Source organism: Chaetodon trifascialis, chromosome 21, assembly GCF_039877785.1.
Source record: "Chaetodon trifascialis isolate fChaTrf1 chromosome 21, fChaTrf1.hap1, whole genome shotgun sequence".
Taxonomy (NCBI): Eukaryota; Metazoa; Chordata; class Actinopteri; order Chaetodontiformes; family Chaetodontidae; genus Chaetodon; species Chaetodon trifascialis.
The window spans coordinates 6,342,485-6,359,299 of NC_092076.1; the positions used below are offsets into that span (position 1 = coordinate 6,342,485).

A 16,815-nucleotide genomic window follows, 5' to 3' on the forward strand; every position below is an offset into this window, starting at 1 on the left:
TGCTAGATGCCTAATAATTTGTGCTCCCATGTGATTGCTTGTGTAAAAGGGGAACGCCACAGATTTTCCACATCAAAGTCTGTTTACAGGTCTTGGGCTTTTGTGGCTCCAGAGGGAGCTGCACAAATTCTGCTAATTGCCTTAAGTGTTGTCACAGCGGCTGTGGCTCAAGGTTGAAAGTTTGAACATGAAAAAAACACTGAGGGTGTGGAGAAGTGAGGTTTTCAGATCTCTGTAGCCTGCTCCTCACCCTCAAGGCTACATTAGCCGCTGTGAGTGTAACACACCTGAATCTGGACTGAACTCTCTGAAAGCCTTGTTGACGTGCACTCTGGGCAATGTAGACAATGAAGAGGAATGTTTTAAAATAGAAAAAGACGAGAATGGATCTGTCCACATGCCCACACCTGTGGTGAAATGCCTACTTGTGTGATGAATTTCAGGCCAGCGATTGATTAATGAGGCGCAAACACAAATGCATGGCTAAATGGAGCTCAGACTCTTTGTTGGATTTGTTTAATTTCCACATCATGAACAAATAAGCAGGATCATCATCAACCTGTTTGTTCGGGGAAAATTGACTGAGCATTAAGCTCTTTTACAGCCATTCATACGGGCTTGAAGGATATACCGTGGATGCTAACAACCACAGTAATAACAAGAATGTGATGAAATAGTTCAATAAAACAAACAACTTTAAGACATGATGTGTCCACAATATATGCACGATATTATGAATATAATGTGATGACAAACAAATGCACATTTAGGAGCTCATAAAATGAAGGCTTACAGTACATAAAAGAGATCTAACATGACATTATTTTCACTGTTTTCTGCCTCATCACATTTTTAAGGAAGGAATACACCTATCCGATGTTTTCATATACAGATATGACTTTTACTAACAGATGTTTGAGGGATAACCATCTCTGCAGGTACTTGCCTGCTACCGGATGGCACATGCAGTGTGGCTAATGGGAAAAATCCTATTTTCTTTGGCCTAGTGTTCCAATGCAGGTGCGTGTGCTTACTATCTGCAGCTGAAGGTAGTCTCCCAGGCCAGATGCGCTGTCCACCCGCAGCAGAATGGCGTGTTTCTGTTGGGTGCTGAACCCAAGGGCAAGCCGGTCTGCCCTGGTGCTGGGACGCTCATTAGGAGGCCAAGTGTAAACCACCACACCTCCATCACGGCCAAAGATGTAAGTGGTCCCAGCTGGCCCACACAGATAAAAATGTAATTGCAAGCATGTCTGTATGCCATAAACAGTGCTATCTATTATCAGAGGCTCCCTTCTGCAGATGGCTCCTTTTTTTTTTTTTGCTAAATGTTGAAGACAAAAAGTCCACATTGGAAAATAACAATAAAACTCTAAAATGTCACAGCTGACTGGCATTCCACTTTCTCCTTCTTTTGTTTGTTACACCTACATGCTAAAAAATGAATAAATCAGTATTTCCCAAAGCACTTCTCAACAAAACTGCAGGAGGCTGACTGTAATAACTGAGTCACGCAAATAACAGCACACAACGGTTTGACTCAGTGTCAGGTGACTAAGTGATCATCAAGTATCTTGCTTGTAAGGCTGCTGAGGATATTTCAGCGTCAAACGCTAGGAGATGTAAAGAGGACATTATTACATGTTACAGAGAGAGACCAGATTAGAATAAGCAGGTAGTGTTTCTGCGCCTCTTCAGAATCAACAGATGACAGTGCCCTCACGTGGCGGCTCGGATAAAATGCACATGAAAATGCTTTGATTCAGCGTTTGAATTCATCCCACTGCATCAGTTTTAACCTGTAGTTCTGCACCGGGGTTAATGTTAGATTGGGCGTCTACAGTTTAGAGATATTACGGGTGAGGAAATTGTGCACATAGCACGTATAAATGCATGTTTAAAACTGATGCTCTATGATCTACACACCCACACTGATGTCCACTGAGTACTCAGGGGCCACACATGCTACTACACTAGTCTTGCATGGATTTTTTGGGATTTGAACAGAATAAGCTCATCCTACACTCTTCCTGCAGCTGTTTAATGAAAAACTGATGTGTAATCCCCAGAGAGCAAATGAAAGGCAAGACTCACCATCATTGCACAGTGGCCCGGCATAGGAAGTCATGCTGCAGTCACAGGTGAAGCCCTCCCACTGCTGCAAACAAACTCCCTGATTTGAGCAGGAGTCTTCTTGACATGTAGTGCTGGGACCTGCAGTGAGAGACGTGGCGGGGTTGGAGGGTGCACGCGTTAGGAGAAGATAAGCGGACGCACTCTTTTGATTTTGTCTAGAGCCCAGTGTGTTCACAACAGTATGCCAGTACAGGGGTTATTCTTAGACCATATATCCTTGATGCATTTCGTATTTTGAAAAGTCTGGGTAGACTGTTGTGCTGCAATGGTGTTACGATTAGTAGTATTAGTAGACAAAAGTTGTGAGACTATGATATTGTGCATAGGCTCCCATTCTTTAGCTTCACACTAACAGAGGATGTTAGATTTTCCATATAAACTGACCTGAAACTAAACTGGAATCTGTGTTACTCGGTAGAAAAGAGCCAGATGTGGAGAGCATGCAGGTGGTGAGGCTAGATGAGTGGGGCAAGGACAGGAGGAGGAGTTAAACATAAGAGGGCAGAGTTATGTTTAAAGGCCATCATCTCAATACTCTCTCTTCAGCAGTCTGTCACCGTTCTCTCGCTGCCTCGTGCTCAAACCGCAGCGAAGGAGAATGTCAAAGCTCTAAACTTAGTTCTCCTTCGCTGCACCTCTAACTCGAGGCGTGGAGGAAAGGGTGTGAAGTGATTCACAAATGGAGTATTGAAGTTTAGGTTGGGAGTCAGTAGGAGGGGTTAGAGAGCATGCTGCTGGGCAACCCGGGTGGTGGAGCTGTGGTCAACTCAAGTCAAGCGGTGGTGATGTCACTACTGTGATGATGTCACTATGGTGGCTAGGAGAGGACAGGTCACCTCTGACCTTTGACTCTGGATCACTGGGATCCACACAACACTAGACACCACTGGGTAGTTTCAACACACGCGTACATACACGCACACACGCGCAGGCACGCACGCACTCGCGCTCACACGCACACATTTTCCCACCCGCACACACGTTTCTCACATGCTCACACATAGCGATATACCTTGCAAGTCAGCTTTCATCAATGTAACTTTTGTCAGCCAAACAAAAAAGCAAACAAGCAAATTAAGTTAGATGTTAGTCAATGCACGCAGATGCCTGTGAGCTGCTGAAAGAGTGGAACACAGAGAGAAAACACAATGTGCAGAGAGACCGAGGAGGAGATGAGAAGAAAGAGCAAAGTTTACATCTAGTCGACCAAAAGCTGGGTTAGTGGGTTATCCTGGCAAGAGAGAGCATGAGTTACACGAAAGCTGAAAGAAAAAGCAGTAGGGACATGGACCTGGACACATCTACGGGTGTGCTGTCTGTGTGTTTGCACCTCACCTTCGCAGCCTCTCTCTACTTGTCCCATGGTTGCTAAGGCATCAGCCAAAAGGTCAGGGAGGCGGCCATTTAGATCAACTGTTGCTAGGCAACCCTGGAATCCCTCGCGGGAGTGGACCAGCTTAGGCAGGTCTCGGTACATCTCTTTGGAGACGCCCCCGATGTACAGGTCACCTGACGAGGAGCAGCACAGTGAATGGCAGCTTCATGAAGCAATTACAAAGCCAGACTGTATCACTCATTTCCATTATTGATTGGTCTAGCCATTTTTTTCAATCGATTGATTGTTTTTAAGGTCAAGGAAAAGTGTGTAATCAGCCCCAGGTCTTCAAATTGGTTGTTTCGTCCAACCGACAGCTGATTTGAAACAGAGATAAGCGGCACATTTTCTCATTTTCAAAGCTGGAATCATTGAATATTTAGCTTTTTTTATGCCACAAAAATATTACACACGGTCAATTAATTTTCTGACCAATTACAGGGATAGTTTGAAATTTTGGGATATACACATATTTGCTTTCTCAGATTAGAAAACTGACACCACTCTCATGTCTCTAAGGTAAATTTTTCGCTACTGCGAGGAGAAAGTTAGCTTAGCTTAACACAGAGACTGGAAACAGCTGGTCCGGCTCTGTCTGAATGCAGCAAAATCCGCCTACCAGCTCCTCTAAAGTTCACTGGCCAAGAAATAGTCTGGCACATTGAGGTATCACTGCTTGTATTTTTGTGCATACCCTTTAGGTCGAGGTTCTTGGCGCCCATGGTGGTCTGCGTGGTGACTTTGGTGTCAATCTTGACTGTGTGGAGATTGTTAGTGTCTCGGGATATGTGCACATTGTGCCAGTGGTTGTCATTTAGGGGACTGTTAGAGTTGCCTTTGATCAGGTGTGCTCCATTGCCCAGATCAGAGATGTAGTGTAGGTAGCTAGAAAGGGAACAAGGAAAGGAGAGAGGAGGGCTTTAAAAAATCGAGGAGAGAAAAGGCAAATAAAGTGTATTCAAGGTGGAGAACATCACAGGGTCATACACTTCAGGGCATTACAATCTGTCTTGTAGAAGCATAATTACAAAAATAGAAAAGGAGCTGCTTGACTTGTGCATTTTTCATATTTGGTATTTCAGCCTCATAGTCAAGAACTTTCTCCTTATGTTACCTGTAAATCCTCAGGAAAAATGGTCAAACTGAACATGCACATGCTTTTCTGTTCGACAGATATTACCTCAAACCCATACCCATTGTTTACAATTCATTTTGTTTATTTTAAATTCAAAGTGAGCACTGACTCATATAATGTAAACACCACACACTGCGTTGTGTCCAGCTCACCCTTTCACCAGCTCTATCACAATGAAGTCATTGCCGTCTCCCCTGTTGTAGAGTATAAGGCCATCGGGGGACGTCGTCTTGAACTGCATGAAGAGATGCATGGAGTAGTAGGCCTGCAGCGTGGGTAGCGTGACGAAACTGGAGCGCGAGCGGAAGGTGACGGGGTCAGCCACGATGCTCTTATAGCCGATAACAGCGTTGAGCTCGCAGTAGTCGATGTCGCCGTTCTTGCACAGGTCAATGTAGGGCATGCCGTTCAGCGCCAGGCCCTGAAGGTGGCCGATGAAATTGGAGGGCACGGCGGGCATGAAGCGCTTCTCCGTCACAATTCCCGTCTCCACATTGTGGAACTCCAACTGGGTGTGATCGCCCGCCATCTGACCTGGTGGCGGGGGTAAACTTCAAAGGTGAGGGCTCCGGAAAGTTGGGTTTCAGGTGGAACTGTTCAATCCTAATGCTCATTTCAGCAGTTGAACTAACAGTAACAGGCTGCTAGTAAAAGACAGACTAATACAACAAATGTAAGTACTGGTGTAGGGGTTTACAGCTATGATCACAGTCATGATTCAGGATGGTTATTTTCACTTGCACAAGTATAGATGTTCTCTAAAAGAGAGTCATTTTATGGTGCTAAGGGGTGTAAGTAATGCTGCTGTGGTTACCTTCAACAGGCTGCAGGTCGTCCACGGTGAGTTTGAGGCTCTTGCCACGTCGGACTACCCTCACAGTGTGCCACTCATTATCATTGAGGCCCGACCCCGCAAAGATGGTCTCTGGGCCTTTACCTACACATAGCCCAGAGCACCGTTAACATAACGCACAGAGAGGGGGAGAGAGACAGATAGAGAGAGACAGAGGAGATACAGGTCCAGAGACAGAGACAGAAAAAGAGAAGAAGATTCCAGGCAGGTTGAATTAAAACTTCAGGACAGAAAGTGAGGAAATGGAGGGAAATAGGAGAAGGAGGGAGGAACCATACATATCCTGGGGAGACGAACACCTCTGTGTCAACACTCTCTCTGCACGGATAGACAGACAGGTCTCTCTGCAGATATACCAGCGAGACGGATGATTTGACACAGACAGACAGAAAGATTAACATAAATGGATGCCATGGGTGCCTAAGATGGAGACTGTGAGTCACAACAGGCCCACGCTGAGACAATCCATCTGTGGACAGATCACACCGCCATGATGACCACCAACTACCCACACATGCACAGACAGCACATTCGCACTCCCTTAACTCCTAAACTGCTACACAACCCTCTCGCCCCCACGCATATAACATATATTCGCCTGTGTCCGCATACAGGCTCATTTTTTAAAATTTTCCACAAGGCCGCAGTACCGCAGTGAGCCTCATGGTGGCACTAGACACACAGAGGAACATCACGGAGCTCTCCAAGGTGCTGATGTGCAGCAGAATGAAAGAAGCTGAGCTGTCCTCCCATGATGTCTCTCTCTCGGCCCGTCTACCAGCTCCCATCTTCACATAGTTGACTGCACACATTTGACAGACGGACTGCTCCCAAAACCTCAGCGTCCCCTTCCTCCTACTCACTACAAGCACCCCACCAACCTTGAACACAACACCCACCGTCCCTGAGCACACATACACACTCTCCCCTTCCTCCTCCAAGCCCTGTTGGTTTGAGGAGTCTGCTTACGGTGACCTATAGGAGGTAATGATGGGGGAGGTGAGAAGTAAACTGACCCGAACGGATTCTGCTGCAGAAAATGTCAAGCATGTCTACATCACTCATGGAGGCACGCAGGCAAGCACACACACTCAAACACACACCCACACAGGTAGAGAGGTCGAGGGGGAGACAGACATACAGGCGTGCTGACACGCAAACATAATTAAACGAATATGAGAAGTCAATCAAAACGGCTACGGCGGTGTGAAATGCATGTGTGTGTGTGCGTGCATGTATGTGTGTGTGTGTGTGTGTGTGTGTTTGCAGGGTAAAAGAGTGTACTGTGTGTTCAGAGAGGACACAGGGTTCCCCTGAGGAGACTCAGCTGTGCTCTGGGCATGAGCATCTCATCCTGTTACCATGGATCACTGCCTAACACTGAGTGAAGGAGAGAATATGTGTATGTATGTGTCAGTTTTTGAGTGTGTGTGTGTGTGTGTGTGTGTGTGTGTGTGTGTGTGTGTTTGCATATGTAACCGAATACTCAAAGAATGAGCAGACTGATGTGGGGGTGAGGCAGTGATCTGTGTCAACCTGGGAACAGGGAGAGGCACAAATACACACCGATAAACACACACACACACACACACACACACACACACACACAAGCACCTATTTTGGGTCAGCGCTAACGGTGCGTTCAGCAGCATGTGAGCTCGGCTCAATGCTGAGCTACTGGCGACGGCTGTGGCGGTCAGCAGACAGTCTGCGCTGTTAAAACCAAAAGACGGCGAGGCGAGACAATTCAAACAGAAAGACAAAAGGGACTGTCTCTTCTGCAGTGGAAACAAGACCCAAATGACAAGCTACTGGAGATTATAAGAGCAGGATAATGAAAACAAAACGACAAAAAGCGTTTCATATTTCATTAGCTCTAAATAACAAGTGGCTTTTCTGCTGGATAAGCCTCAATCTCTCCCATGCCGAGGCTTTTATTTGACTGCTGAGTGGACTATTTCAGCGGCGCCTGGCTGTTAAATACATTTTTTCTCTCCCCCCTTGAATATAAGATGTATAATTTATTGTATGCACATGGTGTGCCAGAAAAGTGGCTGCCTACTGAAATGTTCATTGAGACAACTGGTCTAAAATTGGCCGACAGGCATGCGGGATAGCAACAGCGCTGTGTGGCTAGTAGGGTTTCTATGGCAACTGCAGTCGTCCATTTCACCACCTCTTTGCCGTCACAGAGCATTCGTCTCTCTCTCTCTCTCTCACTCCCTCTGTGGTCGTGACAGAGAGAAACTCCACGTGAGGGAATTAAACTTCATCAGGGATTCAGCTCCAGTCACAGCAGCATGAACGGAAACACACGCACGCACACACACACTGAATTAAACACTACCCAAAAATCCCTCATGTACAGTTTTGAAAGAAAAAACAAGCAAACAAAGAAAGCAACCAGACAGACGTAAGGACGAAGGTGGGACAGAGACAAGTGGAGGGATCACACGTCTTTTGTCTCTGGCATGAAGGAGAGGTAATTACCCTGCAGCTCTGAGATGCGTTCATCCACCAGTTACCACCGCTTGCCTCTTTTGCTCGCATTCCCCAGCACACCTATTTTTACCTGAACACCTCACGCTCAGATTATGTCCTCTTTCATCCTCTCTGTCTCTTTCCCCCCCCTCCCTTCAACCCCCACCGTCCTCTCTTCCGTCTCTCCTTTTTTGCTAAAATGGCCGACCTGGAAAACCCTGGCCCTCAGCAAAAATCGCACCGCTCCTGTGGTGTGGCTGAACATGCGGACACAAACACGCATATGTGCACCTCCCGTGTCCAACACACACACACGCATATATGCGCACAGACACACGGTACAAAGATATGTCGATTATGGGATTACGAGCAGATGGGCTGACAAGACAGAGAGAGTTAAAGCTAGTCAGATACATTAAGAAAAACACACACACACACACACACACACACACACACACTCTACTGCACACACACACGCATACTGAGGAGGAGGAGGAGGAGGGAGGGGGAGGGGTTAGGTGAGATGGAGGATCACTTACTGGCTGTACAGTTTATCCTGATACAGTCTGGAGGGAGAGCAGAGCAGAGGGTTAATGCTGCACACATACACATACTCTCCACGCCCTGGGGACGCACACATCGACACACCCTGCACGCATATATACAAACACGCACACACGCGCCGCTGAGAAAACACACACCCTCCTTCATCACAGGACCTCGAGCTGGACCGTGATTTTTGTTACTACAGTGTGAAATTCAAAATGCAGTTTCTGTGATTTCTTAGCCAATAAAGAGTCAAATCTGGATCATGATTGGTGGATCTTTGCCTTCAGCGTATGAAGGAGAGCGGTGTTTCCCAGCATGAGCGGTGTGCTCATTGGCTGCTCTGGCCTGAGCGACAGCTTCAGTCACCAATCAAAAGTATCAGGAGACTGAGATGGGTCATGTGTGTCAGTTTGTCTGAAGACATCGAACACATCCCATAATTTTTGTCGCCCACGCAGAGCACAAATCTCCGCAAATGGTCGGAAGATTCGGCCCCATTATTATATATATACTTCTTCTTTTTACCCATGATGCCTTGGTGTGTCATGTGGCGTCAACCACAGAAAAGACGCGGCTGCAGACAACCAGAGACCAACACATGCACCCCTCTGTTACGTCTATGTGTGTGTTAGCATGTGAATGTACTCATGTGAAAGTGTGTGAGGGTGGAACTGAGCGTAGCCGCTGAACTGAGCAGAAATGTATAAAAAACCAAAAGGGGGATGTGCTTTTCCTGCAGTTATGTGTGCTGTTTGTGTGTGTTTGTACAGTTTGTGAGTCTTGGTGTTGATTGTTCAAGGTGTTAGGGATGCACAGGTCCACTGGGAGTGAGCAGAGAATGCAGCTTGAGGCTTGACCCTCTGTTCAACACAAAAACAATGGTACTAACCTTCAGCTGTGTATGTTTGTGTGTGTATTCACAGATAGGCTGTATATATGCACATAAGGGTTCACACATACTTTTACCAATGAATATTCAGACCTTTTCTGTAATTAATATTTTACTCCGTTTGCATAACCTTATTTAAGTAGTTTAAGATAGGCAGGCCTGCAGAGCTATGAGGTCAGCTGCATGCCTAGAAGTGTACATAATGGGTGTTTACCTGCATCCCATCCCATATCAAGACGTGCAGGTTCATCTCATTGAGCTAGAGAACTTTGTTCAGGCTTTTGTCAAACATCATTACATAACCAGTCTGCCTGAGCGGCCTTCTGACAACAAGTGATTTGAAGCAGGGTGAAAAACCAAATGTGGAGAGGTACGCACGCTTTGTCTCACCACTAATAAATCTGCCCGCTACTCCGCTGTCGGGAAACATAGCTCTGAAAAGCTCACCTGTGTTATCACAGAGGCTGCACGAATAACACGAGTCAGTGCCCACATGATTTGGGAGGATAGCAGACCGTTGGACGCGATGGATTGGTTGAATGCCTGTCTCACAGCGATACTGATGTTTGCTGTGCTAGCAGAAGCAGTAAAGCTATCTGGGCTGGCTACAGGACGTGTGGTGAGATACGTGCCGACGCCGGCCCACTGCTGAATGGCCTTTTGGGTGTCCTGACAGCTGACCACTGCCGTTTCCTCCATGTTGCCAACGTCAAATGTTTTGGTGCAGAGCCCACATCGGGATGTGGCTAGTGTCTCTCTTTAGCCATGCGTTGTATTTGTTGCCACATTTTACTAAGCTCACACCTCCCAGGCAGTTTTGTAGATAAGAAAACTGCTAGCGCTTGCTAACTTTATTCACTCGTCAGACAAACAGCTGCATACTCCAGTGTGTAAACTATCATTTAGTGCTGGACTAAATTTTTAATTAGTAGAGGGAGAGTATTTCACATAGCATTAGACATGTTTTGGGATTTTTATGAGCAGATTTTTTAACCAATGGCCAAAACAATGTACATTTAAAGCATTCTTTATATTCCAAACCATTTCAAGGCAAAACAGTTTTCCTAATTTCATAACTTTTTCAGGAATTTCATGTCCGTGGGAGCCCTGCAAAAGTATCTGCATAAACCTTTGAAACCTGTGTCTCAAACATACTGATTTTAGCAGAATTATCTAGAAGAATTATCAGAGACAGTTGACTTTCAAGGGAAAATATATTATTCATCAACATTTAATGACATTCCTATGCAGGAAATAGCCAAGAGGCCACTGTGAGCTGCATTCCCCTGACATGTAATTAAAGTAATGTTTGAGAAAATGCATGTTTGTGTGCATGTGTGTACCTAGGTTGACAGTGAGTCGGACACGGCCCCCATCCAGCTCCAGACGAAGGGTGTCTGCGGAGTTACGGGATGTGGTTGCCATGAGAACGCCATAGGCCCGCTGGGAGCGAAAGCGCAGGGAGACGTCCTCCGCCTCGGTGTGCATCGCCACAGGCAGCTGCACCTTCATAAACTTACTGCCGTCGTACGACAGGATAGTCGCATCTGCACAAGACGTACAGAGAGAGAGAGAGAGACAAGGAGAGCGAGTGAGGGAGGAAGGGAAGGAGCGAAAGACAGGCGGAGGAAGACAGAGATGGTGGTGGCGGAGAGCGAGGTGGGTGGAAGCAGAAAGAAAAAACATTAAAAAAGAGAAACAAGCAAGATTGACAAGAAGAAAACACATGAGGTGGGACGAGACAAAGCCAGTTTGACGTTGAGTGAATCAGATGTAAACATGAAGCATGTTGCAGCGCGGCTGCACTCCCTCGTTCCCGCCGCCACGTCATGTTGGAGCTCAACTCTGCTTCCTACAAAATTACCCCATCGCTTTCCACCCTTAATTCATCATCGCTCCTGCACAAAAGAGGATGTAAAAATAGCCGCAGCTGGTTGGCTGGCCCTATTATCCAGTTAAATCAGAATGCATGGCGATGAGTGTGTTAGCCAGCGTCGCTGACATCCCAGACCCTGGAGTCATAATGTAACAAGCTCAGGTGATCCCACTTTAATGTCTTTTGCATACTCATTTACATATTCATAATCTTCTCTCCCTGCTACCTGCTGGGGCCAATCCCCGACCGCTAAACTGTTTACCTCCGAGGACCCTGTTTTTTATTGGCCAATTACATACAGAGCTAAACACACTCTCCATGTCTCTGTGTCTTTATCTCTCCCTCTCTTCCTTCGTCTTATATCTCTCCATTCCATTCCTCCTTCGCTTTCTCTCCCCTTCGCTCTCCCTGTTTCTGTGGGAGACGGTTGGAGCCAAGGCAAAAACAAGAGAACAGGAAGAGAGGGAGGCCTCATGAATACTGATGAGCTGAGAAGGAGGGAAAGAGGGAGATAGTGTGTGTGTGTGTGTGTGTGTGTGTGTGTGTGTGTGTGTGTGTGTGTGTGTGCATGTCAGAATAAGTGAGTGAATTTAAGTGTGAACAGAGGAGGGTTTAGTAAAGTGAGAGCAGGGGGAGAGAAAATCGGGACAGAGCAAGACAGAGAGAAAGGAGGAGGGGGGAGAGGGAGAAAAGCTCTTGGCTAAAATGCAAATGAACCCTCATTAACTTGAGGAAAAAGGAGGTGGTTGGCCTGTTATATCACAGATAACATAACTAACAGCCAAACACACACCCGCCCAAGCACACTCGAAAACACACACTCACACACACGTGCACACATTTCTGATAAGGGAGACAGCTGACTAAATTTTACCCACCATGGCACCTGACTCACTACCAGGCAAATAGAGGGAGGGAGGGATGGCTCCAAGCAAGTATGGAAGCCCATGTTTGCCAAGAAAGGAAAAAAAAAGGGATACTGCACACTGACTGCGTCGCATACCTTCGCATCATTGGACGCATTTAGCACACACCAGATGTGCTACAGATGTGTTGTCAGTGATGGATGTGTTAGTCCATCTCTACGTACTGTCTCACTGTCATGTGGCCTCAAGCCCACTGACTCCCACTGAAGACATACGCCTTAAAAAAGTGCCAGAAATATATAGTTTCATTTAAAAAAAAGTAAAGCCTCAGTAGTTTCCTCAGACAGCTGGTCACTGTTCCTTTTTAGCAAAAGTCACTCTAACAGGAGTGAATGGTGCATTTCTCTGGGACTTGCTGCGCTAATGAGTATTTATGGAGGCATATGGGCACGTCATGCCCTGCCGTGAGTGCTGCCCTTTGCTATCTCATAATTTTAATTAAGTGCTAAGTTAAAATCTTGACTTGAGGGGACAAACTACAGACGGGAACATTTTTCTTTCACGTTCTGGTCAATTCTGAGATCTCGGGTTATTTTGCTTCCATAACATGTCTTTCAGACATTTGCATATCGGGACATCAAATTTCAGAAAGTTGTAATGCAAAAAATAATTCTTCGACTTATGTAAGTATTCAACAGGGGAAGTTTCATGGTGATATTTATTTTTATCCTATTCACCTGTAGTGTTATCTGCACATACACCAAACTTTCCAGTTTTATTCCTGTCTATACTCTTAAGGTCTAAATCTATTCTCATCTAAAATTTTTACCCAATTTGCTGGCGTCTTGCCTTAACGAGTCCAAATTAAGTATCTTCTGACGTGGTTTCTCACAGTTCTTTCCATAAAACACATTTTGGACTTCTTAGATTGGTTAGCTCATCATTTTGTCTGACTTCTCATCATTGTTGACTCAGTATCTCGTATGTGTGACATTCTTTCTCACAATATTGACTCACCATGAATATTTTGATTCATTTTCTATTTAATATCTATTTTTAAACGAATTCAAAGTGACATGAACTTCAAAAAAAAAGGGCTGTAGTGAGGTCAGCTGTAGGTTAAAATCAATTAGGGATGCATTTGAATAAAAGAGTACAGAACGTTTCACTCACTGACGAGTAAAGATGAAACCTTAGCAGCTCCTAACTTTCTTTTATTTTTTTTTATTTTCCTGGCAGGAATGAGCTTCCATATCAGGACAGCAATATAACCCACCAGTGTGAACAGCGTCAACCGAACAGGAGGAACTAAAAACGTGTTAAGAAATGTGCAAACGCGTCGCTAGAAATACGCGCGACTGCTCTTTACAAAATAAAAATTCATCTTTGTTCATTAAGGAAGGAGGGGGGGGGGAACAAAGGAGAGAGCGAGAGAATGAAGGAGGGAAAAAAAGGGAGGAGGAAACCGCAGGTAGAAGGCGTAAACATGGCCAATCACTCTCTCCATCTGCTTCTCCATCTGTGCTTCCTTTAATCCACTGAACCACCAGTTAGTGACCCCTCAATGCACACAGAGTGGGATGAAGAAAGATGTAGAGGAGAGGAAGACGGAGCGAAGAGCATGAGAGAGAGAGAGAGGGTGCGTTGCTACGATAAACATACACTGTGGATGTTTGTCCTCAGAAATAAAAGTGTTTCATATCGACGCCTCTCAGACAGCGTGTGCGTGCGTGTGTGTGTCTCCTGTTAGATGATAGTACAATCATCACGCGTCAGCAGTTGTGGCACAAACAACATTTCTTCTCTTCTCCTTGTCTGACTCCATCTTGCCTCTTTCAATAGGCCTGTATCAGTCCCTTTGCCTATCTTTTCCTACTTTCCATTTCTCCCTCAGCCTGAATTCATACCTTTTCTCATAACTCTCTCTCTCTCTGTCAGATTTTCTACTCCCGTCTCCCATTCCTCCTCATCTCCTCACCTGCTGTCATATGGCGGTTCCAGCCCGGTGGTTCCACCCTCCTCTGTCACAGCTCCTGCTCCCTGCTCTCTGCACATTTCCTCTCCCATCGATTCCCAGTCTCTACATCCAATAGTCCTGTCTGCAGCTCTGCTTCCTCCCACCTCTTCTCTTTCACCCCTGTTTGGTCCTCTCCTTTCCCTGCCTCCACCTTACTTTACTACTCTCCCTTTCACACAGAAAATGTGTTTTTGTGAATAAAAAAAAAAAGCTACAGCCAAAGATAGAAAAGCTATTTTTTCTTGTTGAGCAACTCATTTTCTCTCTGCCCTTATTTTCTATCTCTACTTTATCTACTCCCTACCTGCCATCCTTCCTATCCTCCATCACCGGGGATGAAGTGGAGGGTACCTAAACTCAATTTGCAAGCATTTTTATTTGAATAGTTTGGCCACATTTTTATCTGCCATAAATCTTTATGAGGGTGCCTTTTTAGCGCACATCAGAGTAAGTACTATCAAAGTGGTGTAATCTGTTAGGACGGGGCTTTTAAAGCAAAAAAGCATAACTTAAAGGTATTATGAATAAAAGTTTATTGCCCAATAACTGATGATCATAATGTATTTTTAGCGTTTGATGGAGTTATTTCTGACTTTGAAACTTCAAACTCTCCGTCCCGTACCATCTGTCTTCTGTCACTCATCCCTTTGGCATCGCTCAGTGTTCTCAAGCCAAAAAGCAAATGACAAAGCTGTCAGTGTGACTGTGCTTTGCTTCATGACATATTATTAATGTTTCACAAAATGTTGCTGTTTAGTGGCTGTAATTAGACAGCTTACTCATCTCTATTGTGAAAATGTGACTTAAGCATTCATGCCAATTACTAGACAGGCTGCCAAAAGTCCAGTTGAGTGTTAATCTCCTCTTCCTCCCCTACCTGCCATAACGTCATCCTCACCTCTCTCACAGGAGCGTCCCAGGTATCCCGTCCCCGAGCAGTCGCAGACGTAGCGATTCCAGCCCTCCCGGCAGATGCCGTTGTGCTGGCAGGGGTTGGACAGGCACTGTTTGGGCAGCTCTCTGGAGCACGACGGCTTCACCCCCACCGCCCTCTGGGCTTCGGCCAGCCGCCGGATGTCTTTGCTCTGCCCGTCCACAAACAGGTCTCTGATGCAGCCCACGTAACCGTAGTTCAGCAGAGCCGTCCACACCTGAGGGAGAGGTCACCAGTGTTGAGTAGTTTCACTGGAAGGAATACGACCACTTTTTTGCAGGTTTGCTGGTAAACTAAAGTCAAAATTAAATATTAATCTAACAGCTGCTTAAAGCTTGTTCAAGGCACAGATGAAGCTAGAACTGCCAGGTATGTCTGGCTTTTTTTCTATCACGCTTTTCACCCTGATACATGTTTGTTCATTTATTCCTTACACAAGTCAGGTGCTTGAATCCATTTTAATAGATTACGGTCACACTTATGCATATTCACCATTTACTAGTAGCTTATTAGCATGCATATTACCAGCATATTGGCTCCTTATTAGTCGTTATAAAGCACTTATTAATGGCTTATCATGTGCAATAACTTCCTTTCTTGCTGTCAATAAGCAGGAATTAGGATGTTACTGATGGAAAACTCTTAGTTAATGGACAAGTGGCTGTAGAATATGGTCATGCACAATAAGGCATTTATAAGTGATGGAAAGCTAGCACTCCTCCCTACTCCCAGGCTAAATGATGAACATCTTGTATTTAATATTTACATTTAATCTCTTTAATCTCTTTCATCTATCATTTTAGCAAATAGATAGAGCCATAAAATTCTGCTTGAAATGACTTAAACGATGAATTATCAAAAAAGTTGACAAATACATTTTCATTTACATACATTTAATTTACATGGCAGCCAAAAGGCAGAATTAGTCATACAGTGGACACAGAACAGCAACACACACACACACACCTCTGTAGGGAAGATGAGTCCAGCGCGGTCCTCAGGTAGTCCTCCGAGGTACAAAGTGTCATCCAGGTCCAGGATCTCGCTGTCTCCCGGAGCCGTGTACGCCGTTCTTACGCTGTTCACCGAGATGGTTCCTGGAGTCACAGCGAGACATCAAAGCAATTTTGGTAAACGTATGACCTTCAGTGCGAACATCCTCACAATCACCACCACCACCATTATGACTGCCATCATCATCTTTATCATCGTCATCCTTCCCCCCTCTTTGTCCTCCTCCTCCTCCTCATTACCACCACTTATCACAAGCAACGGAAAAACTACACAGGCTGCTGGTTTAAAAGTGCTACGTACGACGGTTTTTCACCAATAAATCATTAATACACTTATTTTTAGACATTAGTACAGTTACAGTAAACAAACAAGACCCCCATTGAGAAGACTGGCAGCCCCCACTGTGGTTTTCTAGACTGCAATTAGCACTGACATGCAAACTATAACTGTGTTTTCAGGCTGAGAAAGCATGAAAAATCCTGCCACTGTATATATGGTCTTAGTCACTTGGCTCACACTGTGTGGCCGCTGTTCAAAGGACTGAGACACATTTCATACATACATGTCTTTATGTCCAAAACGAATTTCCCCAGGGACAAATAATCTTGAAAATGCACACATTTTCAGACAGACAACAAAAGTCGCTGTGTAAGTATGTTTTATGCATGTACCCCAGAAGAGGCATAATGT

The 16,815-nt window shown here is 45.3% G+C and overlaps 1 protein-coding gene across 6 annotated transcripts in view; it reads right to left on the reverse strand.

Annotated features, from left to right (window-relative positions):
* The window catches only part of nrxn1a (neurexin 1a), a 56,960-nt gene that overhangs the window by 11,621 nt on the left and 28,524 nt on the right, over positions 1-16,815 (reverse strand). For all 6 annotated transcript variants that reach the window (XM_070990956.1, XM_070990958.1, XM_070990960.1 and 3 more), the window contains 10 exons: positions 16,078-16,208; positions 15,076-15,328; positions 10,762-10,965; positions 8,520-8,546; positions 5,461-5,583; positions 4,799-5,180; positions 4,206-4,396; positions 3,472-3,645; positions 2,095-2,214; positions 1,035-1,216 (listed from right to left, as the gene is read on the reverse strand). In XM_070990956.1, coding sequence (XP_070847057.1) covers positions 1,035-1,216; positions 2,095-2,214; positions 3,472-3,645; positions 4,206-4,396; positions 4,799-5,180; positions 5,461-5,583; positions 8,520-8,546; positions 10,762-10,965; positions 15,076-15,328; positions 16,078-16,208 — 1,787 coding nt within the window. The remainder of the gene's footprint in view (positions 1-1,034; positions 1,217-2,094; positions 2,215-3,471; positions 3,646-4,205; positions 4,397-4,798; positions 5,181-5,460; positions 5,584-8,519; positions 8,547-10,761; positions 10,966-15,075; positions 15,329-16,077; positions 16,209-16,815) is intronic.